We start from the raw sequence: 18,931 nt of genomic DNA on the forward strand, positions 1-18,931 counted from the left end.
CCCCACCACCCTCTGGGTGAAGAAAAGTTTCCTCATTTCCCCACTAATCTTTCTACCAACTACTTTAAATCTATGTCCCTTGGTTGTTGAACTAAGGGAAATAGGTCCGTCCTATCCACTCTATCCAGGCCTCAATAAAGTCTCCCCTCAGCTTCCTCTTCCAAGGAAAACAACCCAGCCAATCCAATTTTTCTTCATAGCTAAAGTTTTCCAGTACAGGCAACATCCTCGTAAATCTCCTCTGTACCTTCTCCAGTGCAATCACATCCTTCCTGTTATGTGGTGACCAGAACGGCACGCAGTACTCAAGCTGTGGACTAACTAGTGTTGTGTACAGTTCTAGCATAACTTCCTTGTTCTTGTATTCTGTGCCTCGGCTAAAAAAGGGAAAGTATTCCGTATGTCTTTTTAACTACCTTATTGATCTGTCGTGCTACCTTAAGAATCTGTGGACATACAATCCAAGGTCCTTCTGTTCCTCTACACCTCTCCGTATCCTCCCATTTATTGTGTATTCCCTTGCCTTGTTGCTCCTCCCCAAATGAATTACCTCACACTTTTCCGGATTGAATTCCATTTTCCACTTTTCTGCCCAACTGACCAGTTCATCGATATCTTCCTGCAGTCTGAACCTCATGACCAATTTTTGTATCTGCAGATTTCTTTATCATGCCCCATACATTTAAGTCCAAATCATTAATATATACAACAAAAAGTAAGGGACAGAGTACCGAGCCCTGTGGAACCCCACTGGAAACAGCCTTCCAGTCACAAAAGCTCCCCTCGACCATTACCCTTTGCTTCCTGCCACTGAGCTAATTTTGGATCCAATTTGCCACTCTCCCTTAGGCTTTTACTTTTTTGATCAGCCTACCATGTGGGACCTTGTCAAAAGCCTTGCTAAATTCTGTGTAGACTACATCAAACGCACTGCCCTCATCAACCCTCCTTATTACCTCCTCAAAGAACTCAAATCAAGTTATTCAGACACAACCTTCCCTTCAGCAATGAAATAAACGAGCAATAATCTGAAAAATCCCCTGCTCTTCTTCGAAATAGTGCCATTGGATGGGAGATGGTGCCTTGGTTTAAACGTCTCATCTGAAAGACGCCACTTCAGACAGTGCAGCGCGCCCTCAATACTGCACTGGGAGTGTCAGCTTAGATGATGTGTTCAAGTCTCTGGAGTGGGATTTGAACCCAGGATGTTCTGACTCAGAGACAAGGGTGCTACCATCTGAGCCATGGCTGAACTTTTTCAAATCTGTTATTATTTTGGATGCTAATAAACTTAGTGCCCAAACTCATAGGTGTGTACTGTAGAGCGGCAGAGGCGACATCTGAGGACCCTGCTCCCTTTTAATTTACATGAATCTCAAGTTGATACTAATAGCTCTGATTTAGGATTGATCCATTGGTGAAAACGGTCACTCCAGTGCAGTGCTGAGGAAGCGCTGCACTGTCGGACGTACCGTCTTTCGGATGAGACGTCAAACCGAGGCCCTCGTCTGCCCCCTCAGGTGGACGTCAAAGATCCCACGGCACTATTTTGAAGAGGAGCCGGGGAGTCCTCCCTGGTGTCCTGGCCAATATTTATCCCTCAATCAACATCACAAAAACAGATGATCGGGTCATTATCACATTGCTGTTTGTGGGAGCTTGCTGTGCGCAAATTGGCTGCTGCGTTTCCCTATATTACCACAGCAACTACAGTCCAAAAAGTACTTCATTGGCTTTAAAAGCACTTTGGAACATCCAAAGGCGCTATATAAATGCAAGTCTTTTGTTTCTTTCCAAACTCTCAGGCTCACAAAACCAGTAAATAAGCTGTATACATTACTCTTGTCACGTGTTTTCTCTCCCTTTTTTGTGTGTGATCTCTGTTTGTGTTCGGTTTGTTCTGTTGCACATTGCTGGTTCAATTATTATAATTTGAAAACAAATTTTGCATGTTTATGAAGGTCGTGAAAACCACAGTGGTTTAAAGATGCTCTTCTATATCAATTCTTTTTCTTACCAATGACGTTTGGAGCTCCAGATCCTGACCAAAAAAGAAACCTTTGTTGTTAGACCCATGTGACACTGGTCACTCATTTTAGGAAGTACTTTGTTTTTTTTTTGTGATGTTGAACAACCAGTTGGGAGAGGCCTACTTGGACTTTAATTCCCCAAATGTTGGTGCCTGAAGTAGATGAGACACCTGCCCATAATCATTCAAAACAGAAAATGCCAATAACACTCGGCAGGCTAGATCAAAAAACTCTCCACAGATGCTGCGGAATGTTTCCACCATTTTCTGTTATTTTTTCATTTCAGATTTTCAGTGTCTGCAGTTTTTTTTGCATTAAGTTTCATTTTCTCTTATGACTTTCAAACTTTTAAAGTCCCCCCCCCCTGTTTTTAAAAACAAGAGTACACGGGCCGTAGCTGGCAAAGAGGGCCGGTGTGTGCCATGTTCGCCCCTTCCTTCTCCTCTCCTGCAGGCGTTCGCTCGTCCGCGAGTGCCAGCAGCTTTCTGGAACTTCTCATGGGTGACAGACTCACAGGTGAAGAGTGGTCAATGAGGAGAGATTGAGGAAACTTGGCCTATATTAAGGAAAGAAAGAAAGTCTTGGATTTATATAGCCCCTTTGACGACCACCGGACGTCTCAAAGTGCTTCACAGCCAGTTAAGTACTTTTGAAGTGTAGTCACTGTTGTGATGTAGGAAACACGGTAGCCAATTTGCACACTGCAAGCTCCCACAGACGGCAACGTGATAATGGCCAGATAATCATGTTATGTTGATTGAGGGATCAATATTAATTCCCGTGCTCTTCTTCGAAATAGTGCCATGGGATCATTTATGTCTACCTGAGAGAGCAGACGGGGCCTCGGTTTAACATCTCATCCGAAAGGCGGCACCTCTGACAGTGCAGCATTCCCTCAGCACTGCACTGCGAGTGTCAGCCTAGATTATTTTCGTGCTCAAGTCACCCACAACGTTCTGACTCAGGCGAGAGTGCTACCCACTGAGCCACAGCTGACACAAGGAGGGATATTCTTTCATTGTTCAAAGAAGGTTCACTAGGTTGATTCTTCAGATGAAAATGTTTTATGAGGAAACGTTGAGCAGGTTGATCTTGTACTCATTGGAGTTTTGAAGAATGAGAGGTGATCTTATTGAAACATAAGATTCTGAGGGGGCTGGACAGGGTAGATGCTGAGACGATGTTTTCCCTCGTGGGAGAATCTAGAACTAGGAGACACAGTTTCAGAATAAAGGGTTGCCCATTTAAGACGTAGATGAGGAATTTATTTTCTGAGGGTTGTGAATATTTGGAATTCTCTATCCCTGAGAGCTGTAGAGGCTGAGTCATTGAATGTATTCAAGGCGGGGATAGACAGATTTTTGACTACCGGGTGTCAATGGTTATGGGGAACAGGCAGGATGGTGGAGCAGGCTCGAGGGGCTGAATGGCCTACTGCTCCTATTTCTTATCTTCTTTTTTATGTTCTTATATTCCCGAGAGTCTAGAAGAATGAGGGGTGATATAATTGAAATGTATAAAATTCTTAAGGGGCTTGACAGGGTAGATATTGAGAGGATATTTCCTCTGGCTGAGGAGTCTAGAACTAGGGGGCATAGTCTCAGAATAAGGGCTTGGCCATTTAGGACTGAGATGAGGAGGAATTTCTTCACTCAAATGGTTGTGAATCTTTGGAATTCTCTACTCCAAAGGGCTGTGGATGCTCAGTCGTTGAGTATATTCAAGAGAGAGATCAATAAATTTTTGGATGCTGAGGAACTCGAGGGATATGGGGATAGTGCGAGGAGTTGGAGTTGGAGTTGAGGTAGAAGATCAGCCATGATGTTTTTGAATGCCGGAGCAGGCTCGAGGGGCCGTTTGGTCTACTACTCCTGCTCCTAATTCTTCTATGTTTGTAATGAGTCTAGACAGTGATTGATGGCATGTTATTTGACTGTAGGACATTAGAGCTGAGCCCAATTCTATTCTCTCCAGCGTCTTTACATGCATTTCCCAGATGAGTAGCAATCCAGGCTGACTATTTTTCTTTCAACTCCACCCCCACCCTTTCTCCTTGGTGTCACTTTTTCTCTGATTGCACTCCTGTGAGGCACCTCGGGATGTTTAGTAGTAGCAGCAGCTCCGGGAGGTTCGGGCCCCAACTGGTGCCATCAGTTCACTCAGCACGAACTGAAAATAGGACCCAGGAACCTCTGGTCCAGTGGCTGCAGTGTGTGCTATCTATAGGATGCACTGCAGCAACTCGCCAAGACTTCACCAGTACCTCCCAACCTCATGACTTCGCCGTGAGCTGCACCACCTAGAAGGACGAGGGCAGCAGGTGCACCATCATCTCCAAGTTATCCTCCAAATCACATACACCATCCCAACTTGGAAATATATCACTGTTCCATCATCGTTGTTGGATCAAAATTCTGGACCACCCTTCCGAACAGCGCTGTGGGAGTATCTTCACCACACGCACTGCAACGGTTCAAGAAGGTCCACCATCACCTTCTCAAAGGCAACTAGGGATGGGCAATGAATGCCAACTTTGCCAGCGATGCCCATATCCCAAGAATGAATTAGAAAGAAAATTTGCACATTGAGCAGTGTATTAGCTAACTTCTTTTTTTCTTTTTGATGCCACATAGATGACGCTGGCACAGATCGAGGTAGACATCGCCTGGACGGACTTCATTAGCCACCCTGCCGAAGGCGAGTGGCAGAAAATTCCTCCGCTTCGAGTGCTGAGTTTCGACATAGAGTGCGCCGGAAGGAAGGGTACGTTTAATAAAATCTGCAGCCAAATTTTCAAACCTTGGTTCAGATGTTTTGAATGATTGGGATCAGCATGACAACCATCAGATCTATTTTCTTCTGTGCGCTAATCTGAGCAAAGCCCACTCCATATTTGCACTGACTTTCTTTTGCTTGTAGCAGTGGAGGAAAATATGTATAGACACTCGAGTCGTTTATTTTCCAATTTCCTCCCCTCCTCTAGTACTGTCCATGGGCACCTGTGGCCCTCGACTGCCTTGCTGAAATGGCCATTCTATGGGCCCAAGTTTTGGCTTCAGTTGCTCCTGATTTTTTGGAACCAACTGGTGTAGAACGGAGTATCTTAGAAATTCAAATTCTCGGCATTTAGTTTGCTCCAGTTCTAGTCAGTTAGAACAGTTTCACTTTGGAACAGAATTTTTTTTTCAAAAGGGGGCGTGTCCGGCCACTTACACCTGTTTTCAAAGTTTCGGCAGTGAAAACTTACTCCAAACTAACTTAGAATGGAGTAAGTGAAGATTTTTGTACGCTCGAAAAAACCTTGTCTACACTTTAGAAAATCAGGCGTAGGTTACAAATCAGGCGTAGGGAATGGGGGGAGGGGGGTTTAAAGGGAAGTTTACAAACATTAAACACTTCAGTTTTACAAATAAAGAGCCATCATCAATAATAAATGATAAAAACATCAATAAATCGACCAATAAATCAATCAAAAAAAATCAATAAATAAAACATTTTCTACTTACTGACTGCAGCACCGGGAGCCCTCCAGCCGTGCTGGGATGCCCCCCCCCCCCCAGTGTGTCTCTGTCAGTGTCTCTTTGTCTGTCTGTGTGTGTCTCTCACTCTCTGTCTGTCAGTGTCTGTGTTTCTGACAGCGAGGGGAGGAGGGGGGTAGAGGGAGAGAGGGCGGGGGCAGGAGGAGGGGAGGGAGGGAGGCAAAGGGGGAGGAAAGGGGGGGAGAGGAGATGGGGAAAGGGGGGGGGGGAGGAGAAGGGGAAGGGGGGAAAAGGAAAGGAGAAGGGGGGGGGGGGAAAGGGGGAGGGAGGCTGAATGGGCCCGGCCGGGCCCAAGACTTCGGGCAGGGCCTGTCCCCAGCACCAGATTTACAGGTAGGTGGCGTTGGGTCGGGTCCGGGGCGGGGGGGGGTGGGGAGCGGAGCGCTGATCGGGTCCGGTCCGGTCCGGGGGGAGCGGGAATCGGGTCAGGGTCGGGTCCGGTCCGGGGTGTGGGGAGCGGGAGTCGAGTCGGGAGGAAGTTGGAGCTGGGCGTGGGAGAGGAGCCTTATGCACGCAGCCTCAGTGAGGCCATTCGGCTAGGAGCTGCGTGCTTCGGGCCCCTCCCACACAGTTTTGGGCGCCTGGAGCTACTGCACATGCGCGACCACTGTAGCGCGCATGTGCAGAGGTCCCGGCACTGTTTTCAGCGCAGGGACCTAGCTCCGCCCTGTACAGCTCGTGCTGCGCCGCGCCGCGCCCGACTCCAGAGGACCAGCAGGGAGCCGGAGAATCTAAGTTTTTAAAAAATATTTTAGGCGCACTTTGTGGCGCGAAATGGCGCAGCCCGAAACTTGGGCCCTATATCATATTGGTGTCATATTTGACCCTGTAATGAGCTTCTGACCTCCTATCCGCAGCATAACTAAGACCGCCTATTTCCACCTCCGTAACATCGTCCGTCTCCCGCCTCTTGCTTCAGCTCATACGTTGCTGAAGCCCTCATCCATGCCTCTCCCGTGCTCACTCATCACCCCCTGAGCTCACTGACCTGCATTGGTTCCTGGTTAAACAACGCCTTAATTTCAAAATTCTCTCACATTTTCAAATCCTTCCATGGCCTCACCCCTCCCTATCTCTGTAATCTCCTCCACCCCCCCCCCCCGAGATATCTGCGCTCCTTTAATTTTGCCCCTTTGAGCACCCTGATTATAATCACTCAACCATCGGTGGTCGTGCCTTCTGTTGCCTAGGCCCTAAGCTCTGAAATTCCCTCCCTAAACCTCACCGCCTCTCTACCTCCCTTTCCTTCTTCAAGACGTCCCTTAAAATCTTCTACTTTGACCAAGCTTTTGGTCACCTGCCCTAATTTCTTCTTATGTGGCTCGGTGTCAAATTTTAAAATCTCGGAATACTCCTGTGAAGCGCCTTGGAACATTTCACTGCGTTAAAGGCGCTATATAAATACAAGTTGTTGTTACATGAACCTAGACTGTGAATGCTAGCAGACTTACTATATCGGTAGGGGAATCACAGCCGTCCTTAACCTTGTCTTCACCTGACGCTCACTAAAATGCACTTTGCAGCAGGGGTCAGGATCCTAGAATCATAGAATAGTACAGCACTGAAGGAGGCCATTCGGCCCATCCAGTCTGCACCGGCTCTTTCGAAGAGCAACCCAGTCAGTCCCATACCCCCACTCTTTCCCTATATTCCTGCAATTGTTTTCCTCATTCAAGTATTTCTCCAATTCACTTCTGAGGGCTACTATTGAATCTGTATCCACCACACTATCAGACAGTGCGTTCCAAATCCTAGCCACTCGTTACATTAAAAAAAATGGTTTTCTGCATGTCATCTCTGGTTCTTTTGCCATTCAGGAATGGGAACCTTGGCTGCTTTCCCGTTCCCATCCTTCCCAAATCCGGGGCCAATGTGAGCAATTGTAGCCTCTTCCCCTAGCCACCACCCATTGTCACCAACCTGACAGAGATCAGCTCATTCAGAACAGCCTTGGGTTGAACCTGAGGGAATCTGATCTATATGACCTGATGCTTTCGAACAAAAATCTGAATGAGAGAAAGATAGCGGATGGAATTAATCCCATTGTCCTAGTAATTTTGAGGTTTATGTAGCAAAGAGCTGGCACAGCCATGCTGGGCTCAATGGCCTCTATATGTGCTGTAAATCTCTACGGCACAACAATGGTTGACACCTTTTCCAAGAAATATTCACTTGAATGGAACAGAGACTTCTGTTATGAGTTGATGTAAGGCAGCATGAAGGAAATAATTGATTTGCATGAGAGAGTTTCACCAAGAGGATTTATTTTTTCTTTGAGTGCCTATGGATTATCTAATAACATAGATGAGCAGATTGTTTTATACAGAATTAAGAACTTCAAAATAGGTAGAACAGCCAGGCCAGATGATATCCACCCGAGAGTCCTCGGGGAGATGGGACATGTGCTGTGCGAGCCCCGAGCTCACTGCACACTGGAATGGTTCCTATAGACTGGAAAGAAGCTAATGTAGTCCCCATCTTTAAAAAAGGTGACAAGTCAGACCCGGGGTAACTATAGGCCTATCAGTAATAGGGAAGATGCTTGAAGGAATCATTAGGGATGCGATATATGAATATTTGGATAGAGAGGGACATATTAGAGACACACAACATGGCTTCATAAAAAGGAGCATCAGGTTTTACAAATCTATTTGTTTTTTTGAAGAGGTTACAAAGTTGGTGGATGAGGGAAGTCCAGTAGACAGTGTCTACTTAGATTTCCAAGAAGTTTTTGATAAGGTACCGCATAAGAGGCTTCTCTAAGATCGAAGCCTCTGGTGTTGGTGATAATATATTGAGGTGGATTGGCTGGCAGGATGTCGGCAGAAAGTAGTTATAGATGTATTTGGCTCTATTTGGAGACCAGTCGCCAGTGATGTCCCGCAGCGATCAGTGTTGGGGCTGTTGCTCTTCACTATTTTTATTAATGACCTGGATGTTGGTGTTGGCAGCACAATCTGCAAATTTGCAGATGATACCAAAATCTGTGCGAGTGTTAGAACTGAAGAAAATGCTCGTCTGCATGTGTTGGGAGATTGGGCTCAAGACTGGAAAATGTGGCATAACTTGGGTAAGTGCAGTGTTATGCATATGGACAGGGCAAAATGCTCATCATTCATGCACCCTTCAGGGGAAGGCATTAAAAATGGCGGAGATATAACGAGATTTGTGCATTCTAGTGCATACATCCTTAAATATACACGAGCAATGCTATGTAGCGATAGCTAGAGCAAATAGGGCGTTGGGGTGTATCTAAAGGACAATTGACTGTTTGTCCTTTACAAGCCCTTAGTCAGGTCGCCCTTGGAATACTGTGTCCAGTTTTGGTCTCCTCACATGGTGGGTGATATTGAGGCTTTGGAAAGATTGCAGAGGAGGGCCACTTAGTTCTCAGTCTAAAGCATCTGTAGTTATGAAGATAGGCTAAAAGAGTTGGGATTCTATACCTTAGAGAAGCGTAGACTTAGGCGGCTGGGGGATCTGATTGAGGTTTATAAGAATGAAGGGAATAGATTCTCTTCCAGCTGACAGTTTATTTCAATTAAACAGGTTAGGCAGGACCAGGGGTCACAAATTTAAGTTGCATAGGGCTAGAAATAAGTTAGACCTCAGGAGGTGGTTCTTTTCACAAAAAATAGTAGACCTCTGGAACAAGCTGCCGTCTCGTGTGGTGGATGCAGACTCGCTGAACTCCTTTAAGCGAAAGCTGGATTTGTTTCTGGCTGCGGTGAAATCACCCCTTACAGAAGCTAGGTACTGCAGGAAATTTGAGACCAGAGTGATCTCCCGAACTAGTTTCGATTGCCTAGATGGGTCGGAGAGGAATTTCCCAGATTTTTTTTCTCCAAATTGACCTGGATTTTTAAATCCTGTTTTTGCCTCTCCCAGGAGGGCTGGAGTGTATATGTTGTGAGACACACGGTATTGCAATTGTCTGGGACAGGCTCGATGGACCAGAGGGTCTTTACTTGTTCATCATTGTTCAGATCTCTCCTGCGCACTTTTCTCTGATAAAAGAATGTGTAAAATGGTTATTTTATCAGAGGGGGACAAAATAAAGATGAAAGAGGTGAGGATCTGAAGAAAATTTGTATATCCATCCTCCCCGCGCCCCATTTCCAGTTTTTTATGGTCTACTTGCGACATGAACCGTACTTGGGGCGATGGGGAAAGCAGTTGGTTTGAGCATAAGAAATAGGAGTGGGAGTAGGCTATTCGGCCCCTCAAGCCTGCTTCCATTCAATAAGATCGTGGCTGATCTTGAACCTCAACTCTACTTTACCGCCGATCCCCATAATCCCTTGATCCCCTTGGAGGCCAAAATTCCTGTCCATCTCTGCCTTGAACATACTCAATGACTGAGCATTCACAGCCCTCTGGGGAGAAAATTCTAAAGATTCACCACCCACTTAGTGAAGAAATTTCTCCTCATCTCAGACATAAATGGCCGATCCCATATCCTGAGTCTATGCCCCCTGGTTCTAGACTCTCCAGCTCGAGGAAACAGCGCCTCAGCCCTTTCGGAATCTTTGCTCCCAAGCATCTGCCAATGATGCTGTGTAATAGCCGCTTAGCGGGCTGGGTAATTCTGCCATGTGTGCACGCACTCACTTGGGAGTCAATCCCTGATCTATCACTCAGCACCTCCCGTCGACACTATAGGATAGTGCATGTGCACATCTCCATTCCTGTGGCTGTAGATTGTTACACCACTGCAGTGTTCTGTCTCCTGATCCACATAGTCAGATGATTTGTATGATTCTAAAAAGACATTTTAGAGACTTTTTAAGAGAATATTTGCTTTGTTGGTGTAAATGATTGTAAATGGCCGGATAGCCAGGTGGTGAAGGTTACAGAGACACACATTATGTACCCTCAAGAAAAACTTGCAGCCCTTCCCCAGCCTACGTGCATGTATGGGAGAGCAAGAAAGTCTCCAGTTAATACCCAACACCTGAATACAGGCAACACCCAATTGCTATAAACGACTTGAATACATCGTTGACACCTTCACTGAAACGTACGAGAGTCTGGGGTTTACATTAAACATCAGTAACACAAAAGTTCTCCACCAATCTGCCCCCACCACACATGGAGCCTACTATCAGCAAGGACAAACATCGATGACGAAGTCCAACACCGCCTTCAGTGTGCCAGTGCAGCCTTCGGCCGCCTGAGGAAAACAGTGTTCGAAGACCAGGATCTCAAACCCGGCACCAAGCTCATGGTCTACAGAGCAGTAGTGATACCCGTCCTCCTATATGTTTCAGAGACATGAACTATGTACAGTAGGCACTTCAAAGCACTGGAGAAGTACCACCAACGCTGCCTCCGCAAAATCCTGCAAATTCGTTGGCAGGATAGGCGCACCAATGTCAGCGTTCTCTCTCAAGCCAGCATCGAGACATTGACCACGCTAGATCAGCTCCGATGGACGGGCCACATTGTCCGCACACCCGATACTAGACTCCCGAAACTAGCATTCTACTCCGAGCTACATCACAGCAGGCGAGCCCCAGAAGGGCAGAGAAAACGCTTCAAGGATACCCTCAAAGCCTCCTTGAAAAAATTCCCACCGACCTTTGGGAACCCCTGGCCCTAGACCGCTCAAAGTGGAGGAGACTCATCCGTGAAGGCACCGAACACTTCGAGTCTCTTCGCCGAGAGCACGCGGAAGCCAAGTATAAACAGCGGAAGGAGCGCACGACAACCCAAGCACCCCACCCACCCTTCCCTCCAACCACTGTCTGCCCCACCTGTGACAGAAACTGTAGACCCCGCATTAGTCTCATCAGTCACCTTCAAACTCATTTTAGTAAGATGAGGACAATTAACATTACTTACTCTTGTCCCTCCTTCTGAATGTAACATAAAAGCTACAATTGGTACAATTATTTTTTGGCTCCAATTGTTTCTCTTTGAATTTTTTGTTGTTGTTAGGTATTTTCCCAGAGGCTGACAAGGACCCCGTGATACAGATTGCTAACATGATGCTGCGCCAGGGTGAGAAGGACCCGTTCATCCGTAACGTCTTCACCCTTCGGACTTGCGCCAGCATCGTGGGGTCGCAGGTCCTGTGCTTTGAGAAGGAGAATGAGCTGCTGAAGGTATGAGAAAGATGATGGCGGTGGGGGGTATTGGTGGGGGCGGGGGGGGAGGAATATGTGCCTGTGCAGCATCACGATTGGAGCACTGTGAATCTTCGGATCTAATGGGGCCAGATTGTACAGTTCTCTGATACGGTGCACTCGCTCTCGCGCTCTGCCCCTGCCCAAGGTGCAGTTTCCCTTCCGAGAGTGGAGTTGTTGCTCAGTACAAACATAGTCATTGCTGAAATCCTAAATGACTCCCATTGCTGCACATCCAACTCCTTTTATAATTCTTTTTACACTGTTTTGTTTTTAATTGTCTCTGTTTCTCTTCCCCCAACCCCAAAAGGCTCTGACTTTCGCCATCCTTCCAAGGCTTGACAGCGTAGGTACAGGGATGATGTTTCCCCTGCCTGCGGAGTCTAGAAGCAGGGGGTCACAGTCTCCGTCATTTAGGACAGAGATGAGGAGACATTTCTTCACTGAGGGTGGTGAATCTTTGGAATTCTCTACCTCAGAGGGCTGAGGAGACCCAGTCGTTGAGTATATTCAAGACAGAGGTCGATAGATTTTTATATATTAAGGAATCTAGGGATATGGGGATAGTGCAGGAAAGTGGAGTTGAGGTAAAAAATCAGCCATGATATTAAATGGCAGAGCAGGCTCGAGGGGCCGAATGGCCTGCTCCTGCTGCTAATTCTTATGTTCTTATGGTACGGTTTCCCAGGACTAGCCCAAATCCTACCTTGTCCCAGTAGCCATTCCTCACCCATGAGTTATTGGCAAGCCTCTTGACCACATTGGAGCATCAGGCCTGCCCTCATCCGATGTCTACATGCGCATTTTCCAGCAGGTCACTGTGAATTCCTGACCACATTTTCTCTGAAAGAAAGAAAAGAAAGGCTGTTGCACTTATATACTGCCTCAAGACGTCCTAAAGTGATTTTCAGCCAAGTAATTTTGAAGTACAGTCACGGTTGTAATGCAGGAAATGCGCACAGCAAAGTCCCACAAACAGCAATGAGATAAATTGCCTAATCTCTTTGTTGGTTGAGGGACAAATCTTGGCTGGGACACTAGGGGGACTCCCTTGCTCTTCTTCGAGCAGAGCCACAGGATCTTTTACGTCCACCTGAGAGGGCAGACGGAGACAGCTGTTTAACGCCTCATCCGAAAGACAGCACGTCCGACAGTGCTTAAGTCCCTGGAGTGGGACTTGAACCCACAACCTTCTGAGTCAGAGGCGAGAGTGTTACCATCTGCCCCATCACGGCTGACACTCTGAAGTGCAGAGGCCAATTATAGCTATACTGTGTGTCAAATCTGGTATTTGTGGGCTAGTATTGCACCTGGTGATGCCTATACCCTGTAAACTTTGCGGGGATGGGGGGGCAGGGTTTACATGTTTTGCTCTTTGCAGGGTTGGTGGTGTCCTGCAGAATGAGCTTTGCTCTTGACGTTTTCTCAATAACAACAATATATATCTTTTAAAAATGAACTGATGGAGAACAGATTAGTTTCCCCAAGAGGCGGTCTTTAATGGTCTGCGTTTTTGAACGAAGGGATAAGTTTATACAAAAACTTTTTTTTTTGCGGTTTTGTGTCTCAAACCTCTCCAATTTTAGATCTAACCAGCCAATGTGATAATCAGTCACACTTACGTGGGGGTAGGCTGGTGCATGCTTCGCTGAGTGCACACAACCTCACGCTTTGGTACTTTTGTTCCATTCGGGGGAGGGAGAGAAACTGGTTTGAGTGATGGATTTGTTGCTTCAAAATGTGTGGCAGTGTAGTAGTTATAGCTCTGGACCAGAGACCGAGAGATTGTAAGTTCAATTCTAACTATGATGAGCAGTGAAATCGAATTCAATAAATCTGGCCATTTACGGGCCAGAGGGAAATAAATGCCCATGAAAGTTGTTGGATTCTTCATAAGAACATAAGAAATAGGAGCAGGAGTAGGCCATTTGGCCCCTCGAGCCTGCTCCGCCATTCAATAAGATCACGGCTGATCATGGCCTCAACTCCACTTACCTGCCCGCTCTCCATAACCCTTCACTCCCTTATCGCTCAAAAATCTGTCTATCTCCACCTTAAATATATTCAATGACCCAGATTCCACAGCTCTCTGAACCTCCTTCAAGGAAGGGAACCTACCATTCCTGCCCAGTCTCGCCTACAGATGACTTGTGCACACAACAAGATTGACATTTAATGCGTCCTGAAGTGACCTAGCAAACAATGTTCCCTTTTTATAAAAAAAAAAGCTATGCGCGTCCCTTATAAGGGGCAGAGCACCCCAATCAAAATATTGCGGTTTTTCCTATCTAAAAGCTGGCTCACTGGCTGTGTGGGCACTGCAGACAGCTGCACGGCCGCGCAGCTTAACTGGAACGTTGCTCGCAAACCACTTGGTTGTGGATGGGCAGTAAGTGCGTCTGCTAATTTTGCTCCATCCTGGGAACAAATAATATTTTTTAAACGGACTATACATCAACAATACTGCTTCCAGAAATAATCTGCACAGTTTCTTACTTGTATCAGTGCAAAAAATTCACATTGTTTCAACAGGCGATAGATAGCAAGTTAATGCACTCTGGTTTTTCAGTGGAAGTGAGAACTAACTTTGAGGTCTTGTCGAGAATAAATTTAGTTTGCAATAGAAATATTTCCCCTTACTTTTTTTTTCTTCAAAAATAATTCTTGATCAAGGACTGCTTGAATGACTTAATAGTTAAGCACCACGTGGTGTGTTGCAGCACTACACTGGGCACAGTCTCACCTAGCTTCAATCCAGAGAGAGAGGGCAGATTGATCAGGCTTCATACGTCTGACAAATTATCCTTTGACATCTACAGATACCAGGGTGGAGATGGGTACATTTAGGCTTGGATACGATGTCCTTCAAGGTCAGAAGCTCACTGATGCTCTGTGATCAGACTTAGCCACTTGGGTGAGCTACCCAGAGTGCTTCTTGGTCCCTGTGGAAGCAGATCCTAGCAGCAGTTATTGACTCTAGAAAAGTGAAGGCTGAGAGGTGACCCAGCCGTAACTCAGTGGGCAGCACTCTCGCCTCTTGCGTCTTTAAAATTATAAAGGGATTTTATAGGGTAAATGTAGAGAAGATGTTTCCACTTGTAGGGGAGTCCAAAGCTAGAGGGCATAAATATAAGATTGTTACTAATAAATCCAGTAAGAAATTCAGGAGAAACTTCTTTATCAAGAGAGTGATTAGAATCTGGAACTCGCTACCACAAGGTGTAGTTGAGGTGAATAGCAGAAATGCATTTAAGGGGAAGCTAGATAAACACACGAGGAAGAAAGGAATGGAAGGTTAGGCTAATAGCGTGGGAGGAGGCTCCCGTGAAATGCCCTGTTTCTGTGCTGTAAATTATATATATAATGAGAAAAACTGGGAGAAAAAATTACTTATTGAGGTATAATTACTGCCTAGCTTCATGTTCTATCATTCATTGACCAGATAGGTTCGTTTTTCTGTGAAGTCGCTCTAGCGTTACTCTACCATGCTTAAGCGGTTTCGAGTTATTTTCTCCCCTCTGTTCAGCTCCTGTGGGACCACACCCCATTCCTCGGCTGAGTGACAGTGTAGGCAGATGACCTGCAGCTTGTGAGCCAGTTTGTTAGATAGCGCATGGGAGCGGAACCAGGCTCCCTCCCTGATGGTCCTGTTAAGATTGGAATCCCCTGTTGAAAACTGTACCCCTGAACCCACATGCTGACAAAAAATAGCTCTACTCTTGAAATGACTTCAGTATTGAAGCCTCCTCGGTTGATGTGTCCAGCTGAATATCCTGTACCTTTTGTTATTTGAGATAACTGTTTTAAACAGTGGGCGTACTGTGTTCTTAAAGGCACACAAATGACTAACATCATTGCAGGTTTTTGAAATAATTGTAACATTTACCCCTTCCAAAGTAAAGCAGTGGACTGATGCTCTAATACTTTCTGCCGTGAGAAGGGTTACGTGCATGATTTGACACTCGGCTAGTTCTTGATCTTGGCCATGGTGTCACCGGTGGGCCTGCTGAATACAGAGGCTTTAGTGAGCTGTGCCTATGTATAACAAAAGCAGAAAATGCTGGAAACACTCAGCAAGTCAGGCACAGCATCTGTGGAGAGCAGTGATAGGAACATAAGTAGGCCATTCAGCCCCGCGAGCCTGTTCCGTCACTGGGACCATGACTGATCTGTACCTTAACTCCATTCACCTGCCTTGTTTCCATTATCCCTCTATACCCTTGCCTAACAAAAGTCTTAATCAATCTCAGTTTTGAAATATTCAATTGACCTCCAGCCTCAACAGCTTTTTGATGACGACTCAGAACGTCCTGAGTGATGCCCCAATCATTGTCACTTCTCTCCACAGGTGCTTTGCCTGACTTCCTGAGCACTTTATGCTGTTCTTTCAGATTTCCAGCTTCTGCAGTGTTTTGTGTTGTTGTACAGTTTGGAATATTATCAAAGAAAGCCTTGTTAAGATATTTTTTTCTCGTTCTAGGCTTGGTCAGAGTTTATCAGAGTGGCTGACCCCGATATAATCACTGGATACAACATTCAGAATTTTGACTTGCCGTACCTGATCAATCGGGCGCAAGCGCTCAAGGTAAATACAACGGCCCATTTTCGGCCACTTTTCTGCCTCCGCTTGTTTAATTCGGATTCCAAGAGAGTGTTGTGTCCATTTTACATCACAAGTCAGGCCCCCTTGTCTTGGCAACAGATTTTGCACATCCAGTATTTTGACAATGCTGCCACCAGGTTAAGGGAGTTGGATTTAGCAGTATGGACTCTGACTCCCTAAACAAAATGTTTTTAATTTATCTTCAACATCAGAAGTTGGGATTGAGCATCCCTGATTATAATCGCACAGCCATCGATAGCCATGCCTTCTGTTGCCTAGGCCCCAAGCTCTGGAATTCCCTGCCTAAACGTCTCACAGAAACATAAAAAATGGGTGCAGGAGTAGGCCATTCGGTCCTTCGAACCTGCACCACCATTCAATATGATCATGGCTGATCATACAACTTCAGTACCCCATTCCTGCTTTCTCTCCATACCCCTTGATCCCTTTAGCCATAAGGGCCACATCTAACTCCCTTTTGAATGTATCTAACGAACTGGCCTCAACAACTTTCTGTGGTAGAGAATTCCACAGGTTCACAATTCTGAGTTAAGAAGTTTCTCCTCATCTCGGTCCGAAATGACTTGCCCCTTATCCTTAGACTGTGACCCCTGGATCTGGACTTCCCCAACATCGGGAACATTTTTCCTGCATCTAACCTGTCCAATCCCGTCAGAATTTTATATGTTTCTATAAGATCCCCTCTCATTCTTCTAAATTCCAGTCAATATAAGCCTAGTCGATCCAGTCTTTCATCATATGTCAGTCCTGCCATCCCGGGAATCAGTCCGGTGAACCTTCGCTGTACTCCCTCAATAGCAAGAATGTCCTTTCTCAGATTAGGAGACCAAAACTGTACACAATATTCAAGGTGTGGCCTCACCAAGGCCCTGTACAACTGCAGTAAGACCTTCCTGCTCCTATAACCAAATCCTCTCGCTATGAAGGCCAACATGCCATTTGCCGCCTTTGCCGCCTTCACCGCCTGCTGTACCTGCATGCCAACTTTCAATGACTGATGTACCATGACATCCAGATCTCGTTGCACCTCCCTTTTTCCTAATCTGTCACCATTCAGATAATATTCTGCCTTCCTGTTTTTGCCACCAAAGTGGATAACCTCACATTTATCTACATTATACTGCATCTGCCATGCATTTGCCCACTCACCTAACCTGTCCAAGTCACCCTGCAGCCTCTTAGCATCCTCCTCACAGCTCACACTGCCACCCAGCTTAGTGTCATCTGCAAACTTGGAGATATTACATTCAATTCCTTCGTCTAAATCATTAATGTATATTATAAATAGCTGGTGTCTCAGCACTGAACCTTGCGGTACCCCACGAGTCACTGCCTGCCATTCTGAAAAGGACCCGTTTATTCCTACTCTTTGCTTCCTGTCTGCCAACCAGTTCTCAATCCACTTCAGTACATTACCCCTAATACCATGTGCTTTAATTTTGCACACCAATCTCTTGTGTGGGACCTTGTCAGAAGCCTTTTGAATGTTAGAAAATGACCATCAATGCATCCACTATTTCTAGGGCCACTTTCTTAAGTACTCTGGGATGCATACTATCAGGCCCCGGGGATTTATCGGCCTTCAATCCCATCAATTTCCCGAACACCATTTCCTGACTAATAAGGATTTACTTCAGTTCTTCCTTCTCACTCGACCCTCGGTCCCCTAGTATTTCCGGAAGATTATTTGTGTCTTCCTTAGTGAAGACAGAACCAAAGTATTTGTTCAATTGGTCTGCCATTTCTTTGTTCCCCATTATAAATTCACCTGATTCTGACTGCAAGGGACCTACATTAGTCTTCACTAATCTTTTTCTCCTCACATATCTATAGAAGCTTTTGCAGTCAGTTTTTATGTTCCCTGTAAGCTTACTCTCGCACTGACGCACCTAGGCCAGCAGTCTGCGAGCACCATCGGAGCAGGCCGGGGAGCGGAAGGAGCAGCGTGGCAACATACCACTCCAGGGAGCAGGAGAGCAATGGCAGTGAAAAGGGACGTCACCAAGGTCCAGATTGGTGAATGGAGCGTGGGCAGGTACATCAGGAGCAGCGAGATCGGGGCAAAGGAGCGGCGAGAGATTGTAGAGGGATGTGAATTGGGGCCCAGGAAAAGCCGCGAGTTCGGGGCCCAGAAGAGGCGAGGGTCCAGGGGCAGCATGGGCCAGCCCACACTGCGATATGTGTGCGCACTAGGTCTGTGCAGCAGAGCAGGTCTCCAGTCGTCTTGGTTAATCCTTGCTACTGGACCAAGACCGAGCTCTGTCAAGCCCGTGTGGTGGCTGGTGTGCAACGGTCACTACATGTTTAAAAAAAAAAATCCAAGCACAGGCAACTTCCACCCTTCAAGATTTAGTTCAGACCTGGAATTTTAGGTCGTTCATTGAAACACCTGTGAACTTTTTGATGTGGAAACAAGTCATCCTCGGTTCGAGGGACTGCCTATGATGATGACTCTCATACTCTATTTTCCCCCTCCTAATTCAACCCTTTGTCCTCCTGCTGAATTCTAAATTTCTCCCAGTCCTCAGGTTTGCTGCTCTTTCTGGCCAATTGATATGCCTCTTGGATTTAACACTATCCCTAATTTTCCTTGTTAGCCACGTTGAGCCA

The 18,931-nt window shown here is 46.2% G+C and overlaps 1 protein-coding gene across 2 annotated transcripts in view; it reads left to right on the forward strand.

Annotated features, from left to right (window-relative positions):
- pold1 (polymerase (DNA directed), delta 1, catalytic subunit) overlaps positions 1-18,931 on the forward strand; it is a 142,597-nt gene that overhangs the window by 25,156 nt on the left and 98,510 nt on the right. For both annotated transcript variants that reach the window (XM_070861771.1, XM_070861772.1), the window contains exons 8-10: positions 4,664-4,793; positions 11,510-11,676; positions 16,178-16,282. In XM_070861771.1, the coding sequence (XP_070717872.1) occupies positions 4,664-4,793; positions 11,510-11,676; positions 16,178-16,282 (402 nt within the window). The remainder of the gene's footprint in view (positions 1-4,663; positions 4,794-11,509; positions 11,677-16,177; positions 16,283-18,931) is intronic.

Source organism: Pristiophorus japonicus, chromosome 19 (assembly GCF_044704955.1).
Source record: "Pristiophorus japonicus isolate sPriJap1 chromosome 19, sPriJap1.hap1, whole genome shotgun sequence".
Classification (NCBI taxonomy): Eukaryota; Metazoa; Chordata; class Chondrichthyes; family Pristiophoridae; genus Pristiophorus; species Pristiophorus japonicus.